General features: G+C 37.7%; 1 protein-coding gene across 2 annotated transcripts in view; it reads left to right on the top strand.

Annotated features, from left to right (window-relative positions):
• The window catches only part of LNX2 (ligand of numb-protein X 2), a 76,367-nt gene that overhangs the window by 45,227 nt on the left and 3,383 nt on the right, over positions 1 to 27,757 (top strand). For both annotated transcript variants that reach the window (XM_065533112.2, XM_045377409.3), the window contains 7 exons: positions 7,091 to 7,338; positions 8,542 to 8,741; positions 13,670 to 14,038; positions 16,764 to 16,907; positions 20,665 to 20,842; positions 23,564 to 23,795; positions 26,560 to 26,718. In XM_065533112.2, the coding sequence (XP_065389184.1) occupies positions 20,737 to 20,842; positions 23,564 to 23,795; positions 26,560 to 26,718 (497 nt within the window). In that variant the 5' untranslated portion in view covers positions 7,091 to 7,338; positions 8,542 to 8,741; positions 13,670 to 14,038; positions 16,764 to 16,907; positions 20,665 to 20,736. The remainder of the gene's footprint in view (positions 1 to 7,090; positions 7,339 to 8,541; positions 8,742 to 13,669; positions 14,039 to 16,763; positions 16,908 to 20,664; positions 20,843 to 23,563; positions 23,796 to 26,559; positions 26,719 to 27,757) is intronic.

Here is a 27,757-nt window from a genome sequence, read left to right as displayed (position 1 = left end):
AAATAAGGAAGGAATTTCTCCTTCCTCCACCTTCTGTTTTCTTCGGGCACTCAAAGGATTGAATGACGCAACCACACTGGGGAGGGCAATCTACCTTACACTTTTCCGAGTCCACCGATTCACATGCTATTCTCAGCTAGAAGCAGCCTCACAGACACACCCAGAAACAATGTTTAATCTGGATACCCCATGGCCCACTCAGTTGACACATAAAATTAACCATCACAAGTAGTATACAAAAACTTTCATACTCCCTCCCCTCCTGTGTGCTATTATTGTTACACAAGTTATATCTTAACACATTACATGCCCATCAACACAGAATTATTGCTTTATATGTTTTTCTTTTAAATCAGATAGGAGTAAAAGAATTATAAACCAAATAAAATAATACCGTACTGACGCTCTTCATTTTTCACATGAACTCGAGTTACTGTTTAGTGTCCTTTCACCTCAGCTGATGGACTTCTTTTAGTGTTTCTTGCAGGTTAAGCATGCTCCCAACAAACATTTTGTTTTTACCTAGGAATGTCTTAATTTCTCTTTTATTTTTGAAGTCTGCCGGATAGAGACTTCTTGGTTGAGAGTCTCCTCTCCCTCTCTGTCTCCCCTTCCCTCAGAACTTTGAGTCTGTCATCCCACTGCCTTCTAGTCTCCATGGTTTCTGAAGAGAAATCAGCAGATACTATTGAGGATCTTTTCCTTGTGATGAGCTGTTCCTCTCTTACTGTTCTCGAGATTCCTAATCTTTGACTTTCAACAGTTTTATTAGGAGGTGTCAAAGTGTGTATATCTTCTAGTTTTCCTACTTGGAGTTTATTAAGCTTCTTGGATGTGTAGATAAATGTTTTTCATCAAATTTGGGAAGATTTTGGCCGTTATTTCTTCAAATATTCTTTCTGCTCCTTTCGCTCTCTCTCCTTTTGGAACTCTCATTATGTATATGTTTATTCTCTTAATAGTGTCCCACAAGACCATGAGGTTCTGTTTTGTTTTTTTTTTTTCTTCTTTCCTGTTCCTCAAACTGGATAATCTCAATTAACCTATCTGCAAGTTTGCCAGTTCTTTCTTCTGATTCATTTCTGCTGTTGAACTTCTAGTGAATTCTTTTTTCTTTTTTTGGGGGGGGTGGGGGAGGTTTGGTTGGTTGTTTTTTTTTTTTTTTTTTTTTTGAGATGGAGTCTCGCTCTGTCGCCTGGGCCGGAGTGCAGTGGCCGGATCTCAGCTCACTGCAAGCTCCGCCTCCCGGGTTTACACCATTCTCCTGCCTCAGCCTCCCGTGTAGCTGGGACTACAGGCGCCCGCCACCTCGCCCAGCTAGTTTTTTGTATTTTTTAGTAGAGACGGGGTTTCACTGTGTTAGCCAGGATGGTCTCGATCTCCTGACCTCATGATCCACCAGTCTCGGCCTCCCAAAGTGCTGGGATTACAGGCTTGAGCCACCGCGCCCGGCCTTTTTTTTGTTTTGTTTTGTTTTTGTTTTTTGTTTTTTTGGACAGAATTTTGCTCTTGTCACACAGGCCGGAGTGCAATGGTGCAATCTCAGCTCACTGCCACTTCTGCCTCCCGTGTTCAAGCGATTATCCTACCTCAGCCTCCCAAGTAGCTGAGATTACAGGCGTGTGCCACCACACCTGGCTAATTTTGTATTTTTAGTAGAGATAGGGTTTCATCACATTAGTCAGACTGGTCTTGAACTCCTGACCCCAAGTGATCCACCCGCCTTGGCCTCCCAAAGTGCTGGGATTAAAGCACCCGGCCATGCATTCTTTTTCATTAATCTTTTTAACTCCAGAATTTCTATTTGGTTCTTTATTATGACTTAATGTTTCTTTATTGATATTTTCTTTTTGATAAGGCATCATTCTCATATTTTTCTTTAGTTCTTTAGGTATGGTTTCCTTTACTTCTTTGAACATATCTAAAACAGCTGATGTAAGTTACAGTCTGATAAAGCTAATGCCTGGGCTTCCTTAGGGACAGTTTCTGTTGGCTGCTTTTTTTTTTTTTTTTTTTTTTTCCCTGTGAATGGGCTGTACTTGTTTTTTTGCGTGTTTCTTAATTTTGTATTGAACAGTGAACATTTAAAATAATATAATGTGGCAACTCAGATTACTAGATTCTTCTTCTTCCTAAGAACTTGTTGTTGTTGTTGTTTGTTTGTTTGCTACGTGACTCTTATGAACTAATTCTGTAAAATCGCTGCCCATTTTGTGTACTGGACGGCTAATGACTGGACCAATAATTCTTTAAATGCCTGAGATTAAAAAAAAAAAAAAATCTCCCCATCTTTCATAGGGGTTCTGTGTGCATGGTGGGACACGCAACACCCTCAACACTCAGGCCACTGACAGCTCCACCTTAGCCTACACACACAGTCCTGAACATAGCTGAACCTCTGGATGTTTCATTCCCTGACTCTTCCTTTTAAACATTCTGGTTAGCCTTTTATTTGTCTTCAGGCAAGCACAATCTTCAGCAGTTACCTCTGATTTTTTTTTTTTTTTAAACAAATGCTAAACAAATGCCCCCAGTGAAAAGGAAGTTTGCCCTGGGTGAGCTCTGAGTCAAGTCAAGTCAAGACAGACACACAGTCATGCAGGAAGCAAGTATAGGGGAAAAAAAAAAAATAGAAGAAAAAAGACAAGTACACAATAGGGGAAGCATAGACAGGTCAGTTAATAACAGATATCTGGGAATGGGGCTTTGAAGGCTCTGCAGTCTTTGAAGGCTCTTCCAGTGTCAGCCAGCCTCCTGATTTCCACTGTGATGTGGGCTGTTGCTTTTCCAATATTCTGGGGAGGTGAGGATGGGAATAGGGTAAACTCAAATGCCACAAAGCTCTCTCTTTGTACTGAGAGTCAGCCATTTTTCTTGAACAAATGTTCTCCTGACTGCTATAATTCTTTGGCTAATTTCCAGAGTTCAGAAATGGTTGCTTCTGACCATTTCTTCCAGTGTTCTTACTGCTTTTATGGAGGAGAGACTTCAGATATTCTTATTCTTAATTCACCATTTTCACTGACATGACTTGAGTTTTTGTTTATTCCCTAGCTATTTTTATCATTTTTTCTTGATTCTGAGGTGCTCACATTCTTCCAGTGTCATTAAATACCTGGCATTGTACAGTGGTTAGTATGCATTGTTTTATTTTGTTCCTGCTGCACTACCACCCCCGCCACTACGAATGCTAATACTACTGACAATAATGGAGTGTGTTGTTACACCATGTGTTTCCTAGTGTGAACTAGCTCATATGCAGTTGTTATCAGGGAATGATGTCACTGTAGCATCCATCAAATTAGTCCATATGTAATTTTTCCTTTATGAGGAGAGCCAGAATAGTGGGAATAGAAGAATAACCTTCAGCAGGAAAGGAAAAATCCCTATTTGGGCCTTGGCTGCTGCAAGAGCATTTTGATTTTATTTTAAGAAAATTAAAAACCACACCTACATGTCCAGATCCCTCCCTCAGGAGGTGCAGCCCTCAGCCCATGGCAGGTCGCACTGCCTCAGCAGCCCAGTGTCTCAGAGCCCCGCTTCCCTCTGTATGCTCTCAGCATGTGCCCACCTCAGTCTAATTAGATGTCGCATGCTGTTCTGTTGTTTTTATTTATTTTTGATATCCTCTGTACTAGTCTCCTGCTACACTGAGTCACCTGCCTGAATAAACCAAGTCACCTCCCCCAATGCAATTTCAGTTTGTGTTCTTAAATGCTCCATTTCCAAAGATGGATAGGTTTTTGTTTTTGTGATTTCTGTTTTTTGGTGATCACTAAGACCCTTCTAGCCCCAACGTTCTGTGATTGTGTTTCTAGGTACAAGTTTTTGGAAGAAATTCAATTTATATTTTCCCAAGGCCTAGAAAAAGAATACCATATGAATGAATTTAGTATGATACACTGGAAAGAACAGAAGCTAGAAGCCTTTGAAATCAGATCTGAGTTTGGATTATGGCTCTGCAGTTTAATAGCTGTGTGAGGTTGGCTTAGTTGGTTAAGTCTCAAGTTTCCCATTTGTTAAATGAGGATAACAGAGTAATTGTGAGGATTTAATGAAATAATGTATATAAAGGTTGTTACATAAGTGATTGGCACAAATTAGGCACGCCACAAATGTTGAGGTTTTCGTTTCTCTTTTAGTTCCAAGTACTTGCAGCTTGAGGGATGATGGCTCTGAGTTGTCTGTAGCCATGAGCTTTTTTCTGTCCAAGCCTGCTCTGATCTACTCATTCCCTAATAGTTTTTTTTTTTTAATGTAGCTGTGTTGAGATGTATTTCACATATCATAAAATTCACCTATTTTATAAATTCATTATAAATTGCCCACTTTAAATAAATTCATTTTATCTAAAGTGTGCAATTCAGTGCTATTTAGTGTATTCACAGAATTATGTGACCATCATCACAATCCAATTTTTAGAACATTTTCAGCATGCCTAAAAGAAACCCAATACCCATTAGCAGCCATTTCCCATTCCCCGATACATAGGTTTGGAGTGTCTATCCCAACTCTTTTTTTCCTTTAAGCCCTGTTGCAGTTTTTTGTAGAATGCATAAATTATGTTAAAAGAAATGTATGTCGTATAATCTGGGCTTTTGCCCTTATCAGTGAAAGTGTTCTTTCCAAGGTTATCTTCTAATTGCCAAGTCAACCAACACTTTTTGGTCCTTATTTTATTTGCCATTTCTGTGGCCATTTGCACTATTGGTCACTTTTTGTTATTGTTGACACACTTATCTCCCTGGTTAAGTTTCCACTCTTTGTCTCATAATCTCCTTCTCTCTAGTTGTTCAATCTTATCTACTCAGCCGGTCCATCTCATTTAAATATGGGTTTTCCCAAAGGTGCTATCTATAGCCTTCCTCTTCTAATGCTGAGTGACACAATTTTTCCGTATTTTTACATGATATCATTTTAAATATTTTTCTTTAGTTCCTGTTAGCAGTTTGCTGTCTCACTGGGAATGTAAGTATACCTGTTACTTTCTCTAACAACTTTAGCTTTTCCTTTTAAAAGTTATTTTTGTGTTTAATAACTATAAGATAGGCCTTATAATTATTTCGTTCGCGAAGGTGTAGAGTTGTTACCTAGACTGATTCCCAGGTCTACATAATCTGTTTGTATTTCCTCTTCAGTTCCTGTTCCTGGTTCATTTTTTCCATTGAAGACAAGCTAGTCTTGTGTAGATATCTGTGGATGATGTGATTTTGTCAATTAAATCTTTATCTGTCTTTTCAGCCATATTATTTTTATGGTCCAACTTTTGCCTCAACTTTTCTTTGAATAAAATATTTTAAAAATATATTTCGAGGGCCGGGCGCGGTGGCTCAAGCCTGTAATCCCAGCACTTTGGGAGGCCGAGACGGGTGGATCACGAGGTCAGGAGATCGAGACCATCCTGGTGAACACAGTGAAACCCCGTCTCTACTAAAACTACAAAAAACTAGCCGGGCGAGGTGGCGGGCGCCTGTAGTCCCAGCTACTCGGGAGGCTGAGGCAAGAGAATGGCGTGAACCCGGGAGGCGGAGCTTGCAGTGAGCTGAGATCAGGCCACTGCACTCCAGCCTGGGCGACAGAGCGAGACTCCGTCTCAAAAAAAAAAAAAAATATATATATATATATATATATATATATATATATATATATATATATTTCGAATTAAACCTGCTTGCTTACTTGACAAAAGTAATTTTTTTCATAATCTAATTTTCAAAAATACTTGTCAGGCCCTTGCAAGAGCATTCCCTGGAGTGCTATACGGCAACACAAGGAGCAAACCATTTGTCCCCCTTCTTAACAAGGCATAGAACAAACAAGAAATGAGAGAAAGGTGAATAAAGACATTTCATAGTGAATCCCTTTCAATAACTTGAAATCTGGGATTTAAAAGAAATCTTTAGTTCAGAAGTGAAAATGTATTACTTTTATAGTTAAGCAATAGCTTTTAGTTTTAACTGAATTTAATTCTGTACTTTATTGTGTTAGAAATTTTGGATTTTTAAAAATGTTGTTGAGTGAAGGTCTGCAACCCTCTGCGTAAGGTCTGTGATCACCCATCCTACCAAGCGTTACTGCAGCTATTTACAGCCAAAGCAGGTGGCATCTGTAGTCGTGGTAGGCCTCGACTCTACATGTGTCCAACTTTCCTTCACTAATCTTGTTGTCCTCCTCCCCTCCTTCAAACTAGGCGGTATTAGGCACTGTCCAGTCAAGGTGTCCAATGGAAAGACACTGGCCCCTTGACATCATTTTTAATATTTGTTATATAGAGCCTTTATTTAAATATTTCCTTGATTGTAAGTTTAAAAATTAAGCGTCCATCTGCTCCTTTTGTTTGCTTAAATAAGCAGAAACAAAGAGGTTAACAGTTGTGATTTCTGGGTGTTTATGTAAGTTTCCCAAGTACTTGGAATATATTCTTCAGTTTATGTAGCATATCAATAATTCTATTGAAATTCTAATTTCACAAACTAGGAGACATATTTTTCTTTCCATGTCTATCATAAAATAAATTATATGGGTCTTTCCTGTGCCTTCCTGTAAGTTGTAAAGCTTCACATGTCTCACTACCCACTAATTAATGAGCGTGTCTTGTGTCTGTGAAGAGTGTAGAAGCACGGTGGCACAATCAAGGTCTAAGTCAGGATGCAACCACTTGTGGGAGAAGACTGCTGATTTCACTGCTGTGGTTAAACCATTTAACCTGTAAAGGGCTTATATAATCAGAATTGCAGAATAATTCTTGCAGTACCGAGATGACTATGAGGGTGTTTTCTGGTGACAAGTATATACCTGCATACAATTTTTTACTGACGTATTCTTTGAGATACATACCAAACCATTGTTCATGCTAATACCTTCTGTTCTTGATTATCTGCTCTATGGAGCAGTAAGAACTTAGTGTGAGTGGAGTTTAGGATCAGAACTATGTACTGCCTGTAGGTACTTCGAGCCTCTGGTTCTGTTTGTGTAGAAGCTGTGGCCACTGTTTTGTTGTGGTACGAGCTATTAGTCTCCCTCCCTATTTTGTTTGTTTGTTTGTTTGTTTTCAAAATCATCTGGAAACCATCTGATATTCTTTTTCTAGATGTCCTGGAGCTTCTCATCGGAGAGTTGCCCTGGAGAAAAGGAAAACTAGTAGAACTCAGGCAGAGATTGAGAATGAAAATGGGCCCACTCTACTAGATCCTGCAGGTACCTCATCTCCAGAAACAGACTGTGTGGGGACAGGCGCAGGGCCTGTGGAGCGGCACTTGACGTCAGCGTCTCTTCCCGCGTGGAGTGAGGAGCCTGGCCTCGACAACCCTGCCTTTGAGGAGAGCGCCGGAGCTGACAGTACGTGTGCGGCAACTCCTTGTGTATTTCATCTCTGTTTCCTCTCTTCCCACTGCTTGCCCAACGTGTACTTTTTTCTTCTTTAAAGAAAAATTTTAAAAATAAAAATAAAACAAACAGGAAGAAAAAAAAAGAAACTTTATTGAGATATAATTTATATACGTCATTCACCCTTTTCATTGTACGATTCTAACAGTTTGCATTTTAGAAACAAATCACAAATCTTACCCCAGAGGCAGATGATTCTAACCCATCCCTTTTCTGTTGCAGTCTGTGAACTCCCTAGTCATTCACATGGTTATTACCGTCTGTGTGTCTGTGTTCAGAAACTTGTTTGCTGCTTGTCATAAGTCAACATCAAGAACAACACAGATGCTTTTCTGTGTCAGGTGCTGTGCTAAACATTTTATATGTATTAGCTATTTAGATGCTTGTAACATTTTAAGTTTGGGTTTTGTTTTTTTTTTTTTTTTAACAAGAAAACTGAGGCTTGAGAGATGAATTGGTCAAGTTTATACAACCAGTAAATGACTGGGTTTGTATTTGACTCCAAGACCATGCTTCTCACCATTATACACCTCTGGTACCAGCCACTGCTCTATAACCCACTAGGAAATTAACAGAAGGCCTGTAGTCATGGGTCTTGGGCATATCATGGTAGTGGGCCCTTGATATTTCCTTTTAACAATGATTTTCTTTTTCCAAGCTCTACTAAAAATTTGAATTTTTCCTGCTGCAACTATGCGCCTTCTTCATTTCCTACGTATCCGTTCAAGACCCACCGCTTCTTAGGCGCTTGATGTGGCTACTCTCTCAACACCTGTGCTGTTTCTACGCCACAGAGCTAGTGTTTCCTTTGTACTGCCTTGCATTATGTACAGTTGTTTCGTGGTCCAAACTTTCACTCATCAGTGAGGACTGGATGACTTTCTTTTCATATTTCTTAATCAAATCACTGTGTTGTCCCTAGTGATCTGATATATAGTAGCTATTTATTATTTACCGATCACTTTTAGTAGAGAAAATTTTTAGATAATCTTAACAACAGATATTTTGTCATTTTGTTTCTTATCCCATGATACTGCTTAGCTGTTAATCATGTATTAATATGACATATTTACCTGAAGATAATCAGAATATAAATTGTTGGGTTTTTTTTTTTTTAAACATCTGTTTTTGTCTGTCTCATTTTTAACTTGGCAGCCACACAACAGCCACTTAGTTTACCAGAAGGAGAAATCACTACGATTGAAATTCATCGGTCCAATCCTTACATTCAGTTAGGAATCAGCATTGTGGGTGGCAACGAAACACCACTGATTAACATTGTCATCCAGGAGGTCTATCGGGATGGGGTCATTGCCAGAGACGGGAGACTTCTTGCTGGAGACCAGATTCTTCAGGTATCAGTTTTAATTATTCTGTTAACTTGTGCCTTTTTGTTCTATTCTTAACACTTAAACCTTAGAAAATTGTGGTGTTTTGGAACCTAAATTATATATAGGTTAGTTTTACTGTTTCTATATGCAAAACATCAGAATTTATCTGTAATTTGTGTTGTTTTCCCATATACACAGCATTTTTTTCTTCCTATCTTAATTTTCAGTCCTGCATGCGATGTGGCTTGGCACATGATCTCAGGCTCGCTGAACTAGCTGGACTGTTCCTTGGGCTGGCTAGCCTCTCCCTGCTTGGACTTCTTGAACGGCTGTTCAAGGGTCACCTTCATCCGTGTTGAAATTATCATCTCATTGGTTTTATTTTACACCCAGTTTTCCCACTCATTACCTTCATTGTTGGATTTATCCTTTTCTCTACAGGTTACTAAAATCTAGAAAAGAAGGAACCGTGCAGCACTCATAATTTATACTACAGATTATAAGATAGAATTCAGAAATCTTACAGTCATCTCCTATCAACTCCCTAATGCACTCTCCTCAGCAAACATTATAACTCTGCATTTTCAGTAATCTCCTTCGCCCCCCTTACTGGTTGCCCTTTCAGAAGATGATCTTTAAGAAGAAACAGGTATTCTCCAAAAATAACTAGCGTGGGACAAGATATTTTATTAGAGGGCAAGTTGAGATGAGGGGAGGAGGATGGTAAGAGTTCTACGACACCAGAGTTGATGTTAATACTGGCCTGGACTATTTTCATCATACAAAGGTGATAATAATTGAAGCTTAAAAATGGATAACTTCTAGGAGAGAGAAGAAATATTCATGAACAAGAAAAAATGTCTCCTGTCAACCTAAGCACAGGGATTCCTCTCTCTCCTTGGGTTTGTGGTTCAGTCCTTCACCATGACCTGTTGATATCTACCCGCTACTTCCATTTTGCTGCCACTTCTTGAGTCTAGGACTTCTCTACTTCATATCTAATTTAGTAGAATACCCTATCATATACTTCTGCCTCCCAACTCTTCTCCCTTAAATTTGAAACAATCACTGCCAAGTGAATACATCAGTAACCCTGCTTGCCTTGCAAAGATTCAACTAGAAGGTCAAGTCCAGACTGATTAATAGTCAGGGTCCTCCGTGGTCTCTTCTACAACCCGTCTTCTTAATCTCAACTCTTCATTTCAGGCACACCAGCTCATTCATTTCTCACAGCGTTCTAGGCACTGTACTAGTTGCTGGTGGTACATTTCAGAGCAAAATACTGACCTGTCCTCATGGAACATACAATCCAGTGGAAGAGCCAGACATAGCAGTCTTCTTCCTTTCCTGCAAACACCTTATTCCCACATCGCAGCCTGTCTTCATCTCATGCGCCAGTTTGTTCACCTTCATCCTTAAAGCTTTTTGTTCAGTCATTCTCCCCCATACTGATTCCTCCTACCTTAGTTATTATTGACATTCATCACTTTACTCTTCATCACTTGGCACGTGCTCAGTTACAGTGAATTGTTTGAACATTTTATGTATGTAGGCATGATCTAAGGTAATTGCAACCACCCTAATGGTACAGATTATGATACAGATTTCTCATAGCTTGTAATAAGTGCTCAGAAAATACTTGCTGAGTCAATAAAAGAGTGAATTTGAATAGAACATGCTGTTGGGAATAGCCATCTCCTTTATTAGAATGAAAACTTGGTTAGGATTTTTAGTTCTTGAAAAGAAATCTCTAGACTTGGGTCTGGGGGAGGCTACAAAGGCAGCCAGGACTGACCCTACTAGGGATTCTTGGGTTTGGTTTCCACTCCCACTTGTATGCTGCTTTTCATGGTGTATTATTCCTGAAAATAATTAATATCAAGCCCAAAACCCTTCCTTCGTTACCCCTAGCGTGGCTGAGACAGACTGAACTTTCAAACAGTGTTTTTTTTTGTTTTTTTTTTTTTTTACCAAATACTTAGACATAATAGAGGAATACAGGAATATAACTAATCCAGCTTATATAAAATCAGATTCCTGATCCAGTCATAGCTAGCTATTTAGTTATCCTAGCTGCATTTTGTGATATTAGTACTCTAGCTGCACAGGCTGGCACAACTTGTAGGACCCCTTGTATTATTTACGTCCTAGCTCCTGACTTGATTTTGCAGAGAGGGACTCTTATAACTCATTTCCCAGATTCGTCCTCCCAGACGTCTTGACACTTTGGCGGTCAGGACCAGGAAAGGCAGATAGTCCTTTTCTGCAGCCCACTGAGTGCTCTTTGACTCTCCCTCTTCTGGCCTTTTTAGCTGAAATGTAAATGTACACTTATTTTTGTGTTTTGCTACTAGCCCAGTATTGTTACCATATTTATACATTTTTCATTCTCTTTTTTAATTTTCAAAGTAAAAACAAATGTTTTTATTTATATTTCTTTGAATATAACTGAGATTCGTTTAAGTTTTTTTACTAATACATTTCATCAGTGGGCTCGTTTCTATTTTAGAGAATGGTTCATTAACACAACTGAATCTTTAGACCTCAAAAGATTATAATTATCTGAAATTATCAACCATGTTTTTGGGAATTAATTCAGAGTTATAAAGTCTACATTGTAGAAATTCCACTGCATTATTACTGTTTACGGTAACCTGTATACTAATAACTCCACTAATGGCAATCTTACATCTAGTTCAATGATTCAAATTGATAAGAAAGGTCTGAGCACATAACCTGATTAATGCATTCACAAAGGGTCTCTCCTGTTATAGGCCCTGACTTCTGATTGGCTTTTAACTGGTGTGTTGGAGCCAATACATAAAGCCACTCCCCTTTCCCACATGTGGACTAGTTATGGTTATTCAAAAGTAAACACTTGGAAGGAGGCCTCTTTGGTTACCTCCAACTTTGTATAAGCTGAATAAATATAACACAGTGAGCCAGTTTGAAAATTTTGAAGAGGCAGTAAGATGGTTCATTTGCAGACTAGAGAGCTAGCTTGCATTTTCATTTTTGCAGACCATATACATAAGCAGTGTGTATGGCTTTGGTGGTTTTCCCATATTTATATATATTTATTTATATACACAAACATTATTAAATAGCCTCTTTGAAAAGAAGAACCATATGCCCTCAGAGCCTTTTGCTACTCTTAGAGTTTCATATGCAGCCTCTTTGAGCAGTTTTGAAGAAAAAAAATACTGCTATTATAAATTACCTCAATATCATTATTATTAATAAAAGTAATATAACTTAGAACATTATTAAGAATAAGTATTTTCAGTTTAATGAAGTCATCAGTAATGTAGGCATTTTCAGTTCTGAAGGAAAATAATTACAGCTGTTGATTGTATCGATTAAAAAAACACATTTAGCTCAAAAATGAGATAGTTTGCTGGGTTGATGTTATTTTTACGAAATCTAGAAACAATATTTTATTTGCTTTATCTGAATTTCACCGGCAACCATGCATTCCTGGAGGAAAAATATTTTTCCAGTTGTAGAATATTCCCCAGCCTGCTTCACAAAGATGTGATGAGGCTGCATGGTTTACACATGGCTGGATTTTAGTCAGACATTTTGTAAAGTCATTTGTGATATGTGTGATATGTCTGAATGTAAGATAGAAAAATGTGAACCTACAGGTAGGGTAGCTTTTTAGCTAAATAGCTGGAAATGGTGGTTTAGCTAATGTATCTATGTCTGCCTGGATTTTTAGAAGCTGCTTTCTAAATATAATAGAACTTCAGAAGTTCCATTTGACCTTGTATTATTCAATACTTTTACCAAGGACTTGGATGACTACCAAATTCATAGATGTTGCAGACTTGGGAGAAAGCAAGTTTGTGTGTGACATCTGTGCATTTGGTGATTGAATTCTGAAAGATGTTAATAGGTCAAAATCAACAAAATTCAAAATAGTAGTATTTACAACTATCAATCCTAAGTAAATAGGAAGAGGGGAGTCTTGCCTAATGTGGATTTGTGTGAAAAAGATTTAAGAATTTTAGGTGATCATAAGCACCTAACTCAGAGCCTGTCATATAACAGATGGTCAGAGGATGTTGGTTTCATCTCAGATCTATTCAGAGAAGAACTCTAATTGTGATAAATGCTAAGAATCATGCTCATCTCTTGTAACTAAAGAAATAATTGAAGTTAGGTGTATTTTCTAAGTGCTGTTACATATCCAAGGATCAGTCACTATACTTTTTTCAAGGTTATAAAGGTGGATACATAAATGTTATATGAGTATTGAATAATGCATTAGATATACATTCTATTTTACTTTTAATGGTAAAAGCTGTAATGACTTTTGCACCAGCCTAATACTTGTGTGCTGAGGAATTAGAGTGAAATTACAATTAACCTGGTTTTCTTTCAAGTAAAAGTCACTTATCTAAAATAAGGTTGTATACCTGGAATGTGCTACTTTCCTTAAAATAACAATTTATTTTCTCTAGCTTAAGTGTATTTAATTTGGTAAAAGCAAATTTGTAATCTAGTAAAACTTAAATTTGTGTTCCACTAGAATTAGTATTTATTTCATTAGCACTTGCTGCATGTTGATCTGTTCATTCTCATACTGATCCCATGAAGTAAAACATATTTTACAGATGAGAAGACTCATCTAGACAAGTTCTATAATTTGCCTAAGGTTATCAGTTACTAAATGATAGTACCTAGGACTCTAATTCAAGACTGTCATTAAAGCCCGTGATCCTAGCTACTCTTGTCTCCTTGATGCTAATCAATGTAAGTTAATATTAGAAACTCTATTTTTAAATGTCTTTAATGTGGTTTTCTTTGTAAATAATGATTGTATAGCATTCTCACCATACTTAGCACTCTCACAATACTTAGTGTCCCTTGGAAATGTTACATAAACGTTCCTACAAATTGGAAAAATGAAAGGTTGTCACAGTTTTGTCACAATTCTTTTTTTCTAGGTCAACAACTACAATATCAGCAACGTGTCCCATAACTATGCCAGAGCTGTCCTTTCCCAGCCGTGCAACACACTGCATCTTACTGTGCTTCGAGAGAGGCGCTTTGGCAACCGAGCACACAACCATTCTGATAGTAACTCTCCGCGAGAAGAGATTTTCCAAGTGGTTCTTCACAAACGGGACTCTGGTGAACAGCTTGGCATTAAATTGGTGCGAAGGACAGATGAGCCAGGGGTTTTTATTCTTGACCTGCTGGAAGGGGGGTTGGCTGCGCAGGACGGCAGGCTCTGCAGCAATGACCGAGTGCTGGCCATCAATGGGCACGACCTGAAGCATGGAACTCCGGAGCTTGCTGCCCAGATTATTCAGGTAAACCCTCTGGGCCTTCATTCCAAAGGCTTGGCCGAAATGATCGTATAGCAGTATTTGTTTTCATTGGCCAATAACATCAGAATTCAGGGGACATTTTATATTTCGTTAGAAAATCAGGTATGGCTACCTGAATTCTTTAAAATCCACACTAGTATAGCTTCATTGGAGATAGTCTTTTCTAAAAACTGTATCCCTGTGAACTTTGGGGATGATTATTTACAGAGCGTAGGCTCTACTGTTTCATACTCATTTCTCATTTGGGTCCTGGGTTCTATTATTAAGCCAGATGTAGCAGATGGTAGTGTCCACCTTTTAGAAGTGAGGAAAGGGAGGCTTAAAAGAGCTGTGATTACCAAGGATCTGACTTACCTGGTCTCTTAACTCCCTGTCAGGATCTACATAAATAGGGGAAGAATAACTCTTATCTCGGTAGTGCTTTGTTGTTGTTTTTAAGGAATTCACGGTGTTTAAAATACATGATAAAATTTGTCCTCATAGCATCTTTGGGACGTAAGTAAGGATAGTCATGATTAGAGGAGGAACATGTTTTTCACAAAAGCATGAAGACAGGTAAGTTGGAAAGTCCTCCAGGCAAGATCTACACGTTCTGCAACATGCCATAGCATTTAATGGTATGAGCAACTTCTCCAGTGATAAGGATGCAACAAAGAGAAGTTTTCCTTAAAGTCAGCAAAACAAAACACTGTAAAGGAAACCAGGAATTATGTCCTTGAGCATCAGGAAGTAGGCTAGGCCGATAGTCATTGAAAAATGTGTTTACAACACGGAAATAACAATGAAAATTTAAGACTATAAGAAAACCCTGGTCTCGGCCGGGCGCGGTGGCTCACGCCTGTAATCCCAGCACTTTGGGAGGCCGAGGCGGGCGGATCACAAGGTCAGGAGATCGAGACCACGGTGAAACCCCATCTCTACTAAAAATACAAAAAATTAGCCGGGCGCGGTGGCGGCGCCTGTAGTCCCAGCTACTCAGGAGGCTGAGGCAGGAGAATGGCGTAAACCCGGGAGGCGGAGCTTGCAGTGAGCCGAGATCGGGCCACTGCACTCCAGCCTGGGTGACAGAGCGAGACTCCGTCTCAAAAAAAAAAAAAAAAAAAGAAAACCCTGGTCTCAACCCTCTTTATTGTATTGAGAGGAGATTCTGATATTGGTGTAATTTCATAGACTTGAGGCTTAAAGAAATTGGATGCCTTAAAATTTCCTCAGATTAAAGGCAACATTAGGACCTATGTCTGTGGATATCAGCCAGCAGCTGCACCACTAAAACCCAGCTCATCTTGAAAGAGCGGAGATTGGTGGGAGGGAGGGGAGAAAGGACGAGGAGGAAGAAGAAAGCTAATAGAGTTGTAGCATTTGTTTGAGTGAAAGAGTCAAGTGAGAGGCCGGATCAATAAGACAGAAAATAATAGATAGACTATATGTATTTCAGGCAACGTTTAAATTATCTAATCTAGTTCATTCATTTGGATGATTCTAACTAAATTTCTAACCAAAATGTGAAAAAAATACAGATACACAGGTAGAAAATATATTTTAAATTGTCTATGATCATATTTTATATTTGGATGTTATAGTTTCATCGTATTTTGTGCTATAATTTTCTCCAAATAATGGAAAACTGAAGTTGCTCAATTTGTTTCCTTTTGAAAATAAGTAAAAGCCTTATTGTTTTTGGATTTTAAAAAATAACATATACTCCATGTCTTAAAAGGAGACCAATAGTAAATGATTTTAGTAAGGCATTAAACTTGTTTCTCACTTATTTTCTAATGTAAGAATTGAAAATAAAGTGATTTTTTAACATTATTGACTAGAATCACGGGAGAGGTCTCCACTTTGTACCACAATTTCTTTAAAGCAGGCTATCATATTTTCCTGTAGGAATTACAGTAAAATGGCATTGTGGTCATGACGAAGAGTCAGCATCAAATAAATTAGACTTTTACTTTAAAAGGAAGCATTAAATAACTTGTAAAAATGTAACCAATGTAAACGTATGTTCAAAATATGATAGCTAACAAGCCTCTAAATTTAAAACGATAGTCATGAACCTCTAAAATAATTTAACACTTGAGATGTGTGTGTCACATTCACACACATATGCTATATATATACACACACATACATACAAAGTCTTGTTATGCAGGATTTCTGTAGTCATTCTTTTCAAGAATGTTGATGCTGATGTCCTATTTTTGACTCAGACCTATAGAGGCAGAAACAAAGCTGTGCAGAATTTCATTATTATTTCGGAAGTAGCCACCATAGAAATTTATTTCAGAAGTCACAATGGACTTTAATCAAGTTTCGAAGCAGTTCTTCCTTTTATTTTCTTTCCTTTGCTCTGTCTTGCAATATCAAGGCCAACCTTGAAGATGCAAAGAAGTATTACAAGAAAAGTTACCAGTCATGGGGAGATAAGAACCCAGGCAGTGTGACCACTTTGCCTTGGTCATTTTGGAGGTGGGGTTGCAGAGGGCATGCCCAAGAATTTTGTGTGTATGCGCTTCAACTGCAGCAGTTTTAAGATATTAGCTAATGAAACGAACTCATTCCTCTTGCCACCAGGTGCTTGCAGTCACTGCCCAGATGATCCCCTGGTACCGTGATTGAGAAGTGCATTGAAAGTTATACTGTGTGTAATCTTTAAAATTACAAACATCATTAGTCACTTGTGGTAATGTATTTGTGTTTTCTCCAGGCCAGTGGGGAGAGAGTGAATTTAACAATTGCTAGACCAGGGAAGCCCCAGGCTGGTAACACCATTAGAGAAGCAGGAAATCATAGCAGCAGCAGCCAGCACCACACACCACCACCGTATTACAGCAGACCAAGCTCACATAAGGTGAGGATTTTTTTTTTATGCCACCATCAAAGGATCATCGTTACAAGCTGGCAAGATTTCAATGAAGGTTTTTTGTGTGTCAGTCATACCTCAATAAAGTAGTTTTTTAAAAAAAGATTCAAATGAGGGTTGTTATTCTGTTGAAAAATATAGTTGTTTGGAATGTGAAATGTATATGTTTTGCTACCTTGGAGAGTGACTGCGTTGTTCCTTAGAACTAGAGATAGTTGCTTGGAGGGGAAGTTTCCTTTGCCAGGTGATAAACGAGAAGCATGAAATCTTCTACTTGTTTAATCCTACTTGAAAGTGGAATTTATCTTGGGTTGCTTATTTAAATGTAAGAGTTAGTTATTGAAAAAACATAATGAAGACAAGATTGATAAATGTATACTTGGTAATTGAGCCTGTTGCCTACAGAACCAGAATTAGATACGTGAAGATTAAACATATGAATCATGAATTTTGATAGGTACATATATAGCATATTTACATATTTGATAGGTACATATATAGCATATTTCTTTTTATGTTAAAGCTTAGAGGAATATTACCCTAAATCTTTTAAAATTCCCATATGTTAAGCTTTGTTACTGTTTCTTCAGAATCAGTATTTCCCTGGTTTTATAATGTATTCTACGTCAGCTGAGAATTTTGATGCTACCTCACTTTCAATCCAGAAATCTAAAAGGATGGTACTTTAGCATTCTTGGTATAATTTACTTCATTTGATCCTTCATTTGAACTCTTAACTTCCAGTGGGCCAGGAGTTTTAAAACAATGATGCGAATGATGCTTACCCAATTATGTGAAAATAAAAGCTAAATGTGAGCTACCAGAGTAATTCTCCTTAAGTAAAATTAAATTGCTTTACTAAGCAAAAACTTTTTTATTGTCACCTGAAAGTACAACATTTGAGTGAGTAATTAGCTTTGGAGTCCGTCTCTGGTACCCTAAGAAAGCATAGCTTAAAGACAGTATTTTTGGCCCATCAGGTTTATATGGTTTTCTTTTTTTTTTTTTTTTTTTTTTTGAGACGGAGTCTCGCTCTGTCACCCAGGCTGGAGTGCAGTGGCCGGATCTCACCTCACTGCAAGGTCTGCCTCCCGGGTTTACGCCATTCTCCTGGCTCAGCCTCCAAGTAGCTGGGACTACAGGCGCCCGCCACCACGCCCGGCTAGTTTTTTGTATTTTTTAGTAGAGACGGGTTTCACCATGTTAGCCAGGATGGTCTCGATCTCCTGACCTTGTGATCTACCCGTCTCAGCCTCCCAAAGTGCTGGGATTACAGGCTTGAGCCACCGCATCCGGCCAGGTTTATATGGTTTTCTGAGCTTAAGTTCTATACAGACTTGTCACTGGTCTTTGGTTTAGTTAATACTTAAAAGAAATTATAATCACAGACTTCATTCTCATTTCTGAGCAAAACTCAAAATGTATGAAGGAAACCTGTAATTTGCCTTTAAATAATGACTGTGGAAATGGAGTAATTGTTTTAAATAGGAATTTTTGAATAGGCATTGTTTCATATACCTAGTCCTTGTTTTATAAGTTTTGTGTACATATAAAACTATAATATGAGGTACAAGTTGGTAATTGAATCTTTTATGTTATTGAATTTTATAATTTGAGATATGGGTATATATAACAATATTACAGTTTTAAGAGAGTTTGAAAAACTGTAATTAATAATTCCAGTATTCATATAGCAAACTGTCCTTAATTCAGTTTGTTTTGGGCACATGTATTTTTCTGTTATAACTAGGCTAATTCTGATTCTCTTTAATTTTATATGACGATGTTCTAAATAGTGATGCTGAACTTAATCTGTTCTAGGCACTCTGCAAACCTGGCTGGTTAGAAAAACCACTTGAAATGGAATGTGTTTATTTAGCTATTTACTACTAACATGCTCTGCTTGTTATGTCAAATCCTGATACAGCATAGTAAAAGTCTCCTAGGGAGAAAACATGCAAATTCACCAGAACAATCTTTTCAGACAATTATAAGCATTCTGAAAAAAATATAGTATATATGTTAGTCTACTACAAAGCTTCCCAGTAGCTGTTTTGATAAACATTCATGTAGTTTTAGGAAGTTCCTTGAAGCATACTGAGTATAATCTTTGAAGTTTGGTTTGGTTCCTGGGTAAAAATTGCATACATTTCAGACACTTAGAGTAATAAAACACCCACACTTAACTGCTTAAATATGTAAGAACTGAACCTGCTTAAATAAATATACTCAAGGTTGAGTTTACCTGAGTTGTCTTCAGAATAAAGTTGTGTTTGTCTAATTTTGAAGGCTGCTGACAAAAATGTCATACCTTTGGATAGGAGACTGCCTTAAAATGTTTACAAATTTTCTCCTTGGTCATAACATTTTCTGGGAATACTGTGCTGCTATTACAGATAGCTCCTTTGGTAAAATTTCAAGAGTATAATTTCACATCTGGAGAAGGGTAGATAGGCCTAGAATTCCAGGCCCTGATTTAGAGATTTGATAAACGCCGTTATTAACAGTTAAATACATGTCAATTCTCTAAACTAATGTGACTTAAGGAAATGTTATAATTCTGTAAATATAATTTGTATTTTTTATTTTTTATATTAACGGTGTTAATTACAACATTCTCTTAACAGTTAATAAGTGTTAAAACCTTCTGAGACATTATCTTGCACTGTACACTTAATGGGATAGTTCTTGTGTGGGTGCATATATACAATATGTACATGTAGTCTATCACACTATATAGACATATACAAAATACTATTTATATTAATATATATCGTACATACTTTTAACACACGTAAGTTTTGAATCCCAGGACGGTTGCCTATATTAACATGATTCAGGACAAGTTACATGACCTCCCTAAGTTTGTTTCATCTTTTGTCAAATGGGGTCAATAATAATATATAATTTCAGGACTTTTGTGAAGTTTAAAGGAAATAATGCATGTAAAGGCATTAGCTTTTCACAGGCTAAGCCCAAATGTTAATTATTATTTTAATATTGCGTATGTACATCTTATTTTTTACTGAGTTCTAATTCAAAAGAAAAGTGATGTTTTAAATTCTTTTTCTTCCAGGAGCATCTCAATAATAAACAGTAGTAACAAATGTCAGTAAAAATGGAAGAATATTAATTTGTTGGGAATTTATTTCCCTGTCATTAACTTTTTCAAAAATTCAGTCATTTTGTATCCCTTTAGCTTTTCATGAAGATTTTGGAGGTAGATTTGCAACTTCTTCATGATTTGAGCACTCATAGTCCTAGTCAGTGAGAATCAGGAGATAGGTCGATGGCCTTTTTCTGGCAGTTGCCAAAATCTGTACTTTCGTGCTACTCTGTCAACTTGTCTTTCAAAGAAATGGGAGAAAGATGGAAGTAAAATTAATTGATTTGTCTTCAGAATCTTAAAACTCAAAAGCATCATTTACTTTAGTGCAGCTGATCAAAGATGAAGCTCAAACAAATTATACAAATGATGTGCTTATTTTACTTTGACTGCCAGATTTCAGCAGTCCTGAGTTTTTTCAGGTACATAAACAGTCATATGAAAATAACATAGTCCAAAATTTGACATTGATCCACAGTAGACTTATTAAGAACTGTATATTACTTTCATTTGCAATTAAGGAATAAAAAATAATTACTGTATAAATGCCATGTATGTTATTACCTTAGTTTGAAGTAATAACTTCACTTCAACTATATTTTATTCATTATCCAATGATTTTTTTCTTGTGTGTTTTAGGATCTTACTCAGTGTGTTACATGCCAAGAAAAACACATTACTGTAAAGAAGGAACCACATGAGTCCCTTGGCATGACCGTTGCTGGGGGCAGGGGAAGTAAGAGTGGTGAGCTGCCCATCTTTGTGACCAGTGTGCCGCCCCATGGCTGCCTTGCACGAGATGGCAGAATAAAGAGAGGTAAGATGGGATCTTTAAAAATGTTACCACATCTTATTTCTGAATTAAATGCACATTTAAAAAAATAAAGAGCATCTACAAAGTATCTATTAAACATGACTTTTTAAAATCCTTTAAACTGTCCCTTGCATATGGAAGCATAAAGTCATTCTATGAGATTAGAAAAATGCCTTATATAAAGGAAAGTTGCTGAACCTTGACGACAGTACCAGAATTTGCTAACAGTTACTCAGACTGTTAGATTATTTTATCTTAGGAAAAGATCCTCTAACATTAAAACAGACTTAGATACTCCAAAGGGCCATCTCACTGAAAAATAAATGTTTCTTTTAATAAAGTGTCTGTAGAAGAGGACTCAGAGAGGAGGTGAAGCAGAAGACAAAATTAATTTTGGGGATAAATGCATTTGCCATTTCATATTCCCTATCAATGCTATATAATTTGTATAGATAGGGGTTGCAGCTAGCCTCTATTACCATGGTAAAAATAGCAGTCTCCATTGACTTAGTTTGTATATAAGGTAAGAAAAGTGACTCTGAAAACTTATTTTTCCAGGAATGAAGTTGAACCCTTACCTCACACCATAAACACAAATTAAATCATAATGGATTCAAGATCTAAATATAAGAGCTGAAACTCTTAGAAGAAAACACAAATGTAAATCCTCATGACCTTGGATTAGGCAGTAGTTTGACAGACTGGACTTTAAAACTGCAAACTTTAGTGCTGCAAACACTACAACCAAGCAAATGAAAAAATAACCCACAGAATGGGAAAAACATTTGCAAATTATATATATGACAAATGGCTTGTGTCTAGAATATATATTCTTACAACTCTACTTAAAAAGACAGAAAACACAACATAAAAATGAGGAAAGAATCTGAATAGACATTTCTCCAAGAAGATAAATAAATGGCCAGTATTCCCATGAAAAGATGCTCAGGCTGGGTGTGGTGGCTCACACCTGTAATCCCACGACTTTGGGAGGCCAAGGCAGGTGGATCGCTTGAGCCCAAGAGTTTGAGAACAGTCTGGGCAATATGGCACAGCCTTGTCTCTACAAAAAATACAAAAATTAGCCAGCTGTGGTGGTGTGAACCTGTAGTAATCCCAGTTTACTCAGGAGTTGAGGTGGGAAGATCACCTGAGCTCCAGAGGTCAAGGCTACAGTGGGATGAGATCATGCCACTGTACTCCAGCCTGGCATCAGAGTGAGACCCTGTCTCAAACGCAAATCAAAACCACAGTGAGATACTACTTTACAACCAGTAGGATGACAATAATAAAAAAGACAACGAATAATAAACACTGGCAAGGATGTGGAGCAATGGAAACCCTCATTAATTGCTGGTGGGAATATAAAGTGGTACAACTGTTTTTGGAAAACAGTTTGGTAGCTCCTCAAAGAGTTAAACTGATTCCTCATATAGTTAACCATATGACCAACAATTCTACTTCTAGAGACATGAAAACAGCTGTTCATATGAAAACCTGTATACCAGTGTTCATAGCAGCATTATTCACAGTAGCCAAAAAGTGGAAACTCGAATGTCCATCAGCTGATGAATGGATCAATGGAATGTGGTCTGCCCATACAACAAAATATGATTTGGCCATGAAAAGGACTGAAGTACTGGCACAAATTACATGGGTGAACCCTGAAAATATTATTCAAGTAAAAGAAGCTAGATATAAAAGACCATATATGAGTCCCTTTACATGAAATGTTCAGAAGAGGCAAATCTATAGAGACAGAAAGTAAATTAGTAGTTGCTTAGGGTTGGGGAAGGGGAATGATGGGTATAGAGGGAGTGATTAAAATGTTCTCAAAATTACTGTAGTGATGCTTGCACAACTGTGAATATACTAAGACCTTAAAATTATATTATTTAAATGGGCGAATTGAATAGTATGTGAATTATTTTCTCAAGCTGCTATTAAATAAAGGTTATTTGTCCAGTTGTAGTATTGGGTAATTTTATTTCCTTTTTGTTCTTTTAATGATTTGCTTTAATAATCTGAAAAGCTGATGATAAATTGGAAGAGAGAAATTTCTGTAGACTTTGTAGCACAAATGTCTGCTTCCTACAAAACTAATCTTTCCTAACCTTTGATATAATCCTCATTGCCGTTTTTTATTATATTACTTAGCAGAGCAACAGTTCTTTTCTTCCTCAAACAGGGAAGACATTCAAACCACAAGTTTCATTTCTTTGTGTGGGCCCAGGGATAGCTTCTCTGTACATATTCTGATATTTGCCCTGAATGAACTATACAGGGCTGTCCTTATGTATAGAACTGTGTAAATATAAAGCGGAATACATTAAACATTTATTTCTAAGGGCAAAGGATCAAATGATTTTTGATTGAACAGAATTGTAGAAATCTCTGAAACTCTAAGAGAAATGAACCTGCCCAGGGCCTGTACACAACTAAACTCAAACTGATGATTCGAACTTCCAGTCATGTCAAGGTGCCTCAGGCCACACTTTTTCCCATGTATTATGACATTATTTTAAAATTATGAAATGTTTTTCTGTGTATTGGGTTTCTTCTCATTATAAAAATTACAAAGAAATAATAAATGCCATTTATTATTATACCTTATCTCATCAGAGTTGTGGGAACAAACTTTTGTTGCTTAGTTTATAAACAAAAAGAACTGTAGGTGAATACTCAGTGGCTCAGCCCATTTTTCTTGTTTCTTCATCTGAATAGGTGATGTGTTGCTGAATATCAACGGCATTGATTTGACCAATTTAAGTCACAGTGAGGCAGTTGCAATGCTGAAAGCCAGTGCCGCATCCCCTGCTGTTGCCCTTAAAGCACTTGAGGTCCAGATTGTTGAGGAGGCGACTCAGAACACGGAGGAGCAGCCAAGTACTTTCAGCGAAAATGAGTATGATGCCAGTTGGTCCCCATCATGGGTCATGTGGCTTGGGCTTCCAAGGTACTGAGCACTTTCTTGTTTTATGGAAATCATAATCATACTTGCAACCCTTATCAGTGTGTAGCATGATAAATTTACCCGTTGGAATTAAAAAAAGCTTTAATTCAATAAAAGTAGCAACATCAAATCAAACTACAAAAGAAAAGGATAATTTTTCTTAGGGTATTACATTTTAAAAGGTACACAAAGAAAGCAGTTGTGTCTATTCCTGTTAAGGCTCCTCAGTGGGCTAGCCATGAGATTGGATAACCCAGCCTCTTGCTTAGAAAAGCTGTCATTTACCAGCACTCATTCTGCTATGTGCTGAGACTTCATGCATTTTTCATCAGAAAAACCAGGCCAATCTTGGGGCCTTCCCCCATCCCAGAAGCCTTTCTTAATACCTTTTTAATTTTTTTTAACTCTCCCTAAAAAAGGCAGTATTTAAACTCAATTTTTATTGGATGCAAGAGTCTATTAAGCCAAACCATTAGTGTTCAAGAATGGCTGTTTCACTTTTGTTTTTTTATCAGTGTGACCAGCCAAGATATGCTGTGGTTGGTCAGTGCTGGGGTCACAGAAGCACGTAGAACCTCCAGTGGCATCCCAGGGTGCATTCCTTTCCGCAGTTTTTGTTGTTTGACATTTGAGATAGGAAGAATGTGTGTTCCTATCATTATTTGTTGTTGTTGCCTAATCCATTTAGATTCTTACTGCACGTAAGAATACTAAAGCTATGAAGCATTTCGACTCTTGACGAAGTATGAAAATTATTGATTCTTTAAAATAAAATTAAACAATAAGAATTTGCTATTTTCTGAGCCACCTGACTCGGATACGTTCATAACAACTAGCATTTAGATAGCGCTTCAAGGCTCTTTGTGCATAGTGGGTGAGAAGTGGTCCACTCATGCAGTGGCCGGGCAGCACGTTGCAGACCTCAGAACTCGTGTGCACCTCTAATGATGGAGCAGGCAGAGAGCAGCAGCGTCCTGGAGAAACTTGGTCCCTAGTGCTTCTTTTAATTTTCCTTATCTGTTACCCCAGTCTAGTTTGGGGATTGGCACATTGACCTCTTTGTTCAGAGCATTTTCTGGTGTGCCAGGCATAATAGCTAAGATTTTAGATGAGAAATAACAGTATAGTAAAATCTATTTTTGAGCCCACCGGTGTTGAAAGAATACCTGTCGATAAAAGGCTACTATTCAATGTATGTGTGGAGGTTTCTGTTGAATGCAAAGCTATATTCAACAGCCATGTGTCCTCCTCGGTGGGTACAGGTGGCCCCTATATGCAAGTTTCACACCAGATAGTGTAGCAGCTCTACTCTGCTTTTCTTGAAAAGGGAGGTTTCTTCCACTGCAATTTCTTGGTGTATACAAGAAAGCTATTTGTGTCAGAAGATGGCAGCATTAGGAAAATAACCAACACTGTCCCTTTAAATCCAGGCCAGTGCATGGGACCTTGTTCCATCCCAGAAGCCTTTCTTATCAGTGAGCTAAGAAACTAGATAAGATGAGAAGGTCTGGCATGGTAAACATTGCTTTATAGAATTGGCTTTATTAAGAAATAATAAAACAGGATCTTTAAAACTATTTTATTTGTATTGTATATATTTATTATTTTATTACGGATTAAAAACAGGAAACCTTGCCTTTCATGCATTTAGATCCGGTTCCACCTAAAGATGAAAGATACTTATTTATTATAAAGAGATTTTTTTTTTTTCTGTAGCCTTTAGGTGTGGTTTTTTTTGTTTGTTTGTTTTGTTTTTAAGATTTTACTCACTGTTTCTTCCCAAATCCATAGAGCTATGGAAACATAAGTATATTTTTTTTCCTCCCTCTCTGGACACATCCTCCAATCTGGCAGTAGCATTCTAACTATAGTTTCTCAGTGTCTGTGATACATTTATATATGCATGTGTGTGTATAGCTGTGTGTATATTTTCTTCTTTTTTAAAAGATGAGGTCTTGCTCTGTCACCCAAGCTGGCATGATCATAGCTCACTGCAGCCTCAACCATCTTGGTTTGATGGCTCCATCTTGGAGCCATCCTGGGCTCAAGCCATCTTCCTGTCTCAGCCTCCCAGTAGCTGGGACTACAGGCACATGACACTGAACCCAGCTTGTCTATGACAGAAAAAAAAAAGAAAAAGATTTTTTGTTAGTGTTTTCCAGATTGATTTCTCTATTTTGGCAAGTAAGAGTCTCCCTTAAAATGAAAACATCCTAAGTAAAGGAGAAAATAACAACTCCTCATGTAGACTAAAAGCTGCAGGACCTTCAGAAAAGAGAAGGAATTTTCTGCCTTCTTTTTGGAAGCTGCGCTCCTAGTCTTTTTCTTCTTTCATTCGCGTGCTGGGCTTGGCAGTACCAGACCTCTTTTGTCCCACGTTGTAAGTCCTCTTGTAGATGAAAGTGATTAGTAGAATTGGGGACTTTGTTGACAATGCAGTGAGCAGATATAGGTACCTAACCTTTTTGTACAGGTTACTGAGGTGTAATTTGTAACCAAGTTCTCTACTTGTGTGTGTGTGTGTGTGTGTGTGTGTGTGTGTGTGTGTGTATGTCTTCACTTGGGAAGACTGAAAAAAGTTGGAGAAATTCAAGTCTACCTAGGACTGTGTCTATGCTAGAAAATGGATTGTCAAAATAATCTATTAATAGCCCTTTTTCTTTTTTCCAAGAGTGGTAAATATAGCATGGTGTGGGGTTATAACAAAAATAAGCGGCTATAAAAGCCTCCATGTTAATGTTTTCTTTATTTTTGTGTTTGTTTATAGTACACTTCATAGCTGCCACGATATAGTTTTACGAAGAAGCTACTTGGGAAGTTGGGGCTTTAGTATCGTTGGTGGATACGAAGAGAACCACACCAATCAGCCTTTTTTCATTAAAACTATTGTCTTGGGAACTCCTGCTTATTATGATGGAAGATTAAAGTGAGTCTTGTTCTAATTAATGATGTGATTCATGTTGATGACACCGGACATGATCTAGACCGGGGTCAGGGGTCAGCACCAAATCCAGCCTGTTTTTGAAAATAAAGTTTCATTGCAGTGCAGCTACACTTGCTGGTTTATGTACTCTCTGGCTCCCACACTACACCAGCAGAGTTGATGTCGTCGTGACCGAGACTGTGTGGGTCTTGAAGCCTAAAATATTTACCATCTGACCCCTTACAGAAAAAAAATTTGCCAATCCCGATCGAGACTGAAGTGTTACCTTTACTATCTTGTCACTTATAGCTATGTTTCATTAATCTGATGACAGAAACTGAACCTGAGTTATTTCATCGGACATATTTCATTCATCATGTTGTGATGTGACACTGAGCACTGAGTAAGTTTCCCACACAGCCTACTCAGGTCCAGTCCTGTCATTAGATGACTCTGCTTTATTTTTCTCCACAGCACTCCTCTCTACCTGAGATCGTTTATGCAAGCTCCATAAGGGAGGGATCTTGTTGCATTTATTGTTATATCCCTAGCAGTCATAACAATACCTTGCATAAAGTAAGATCTCCATAAATATTTGATGAATGGATGTACAATAGCTTACAGGATGCCTGGCGCAGTGCTAAGTGCTGTGCATGCATTATGTAATCTTAACAATCCTATGAGGTAAGTTTCTTTATTCCTGTTTTAAAACAAACAAGATAACTGAGGCTTGGAAAGGTTAAGAAACTTGCCCACAATGAAGTAGCTGAAAGTGGTTGGCTGGCATTCAGACCCAGGACTATCTGGCTATAGATCCCTGGACTTTAACCCCTCTGCCAGCCTCTACCACTGAGCAAAAGTCCTCGCTCAGTGTACAGCGTCTTATCAAAGCTTGGGCACTGGGAGAAGAAAAGAGAAGGTGTCATGGCAAGAGATCATCACCAGCAGAGAGGAGGTGGTTGATTGTAAATTCTTAATAGCTGGTTTATGAAGGAAGAGCCATTTCTTAAAAAGTAAATGTTGACATTCTATATAGAATGCT

This window comes from Macaca fascicularis, chromosome 17 (genome assembly GCF_037993035.2).
Source record: "Macaca fascicularis isolate 582-1 chromosome 17, T2T-MFA8v1.1".
In the NCBI taxonomy this organism is placed as follows: Eukaryota; Metazoa; Chordata; class Mammalia; order Primates; family Cercopithecidae; genus Macaca; species Macaca fascicularis.
Note: the sequence above shows the minus strand (reverse complement) of the source record. Positions and strands in the feature narration are given on the sequence as shown.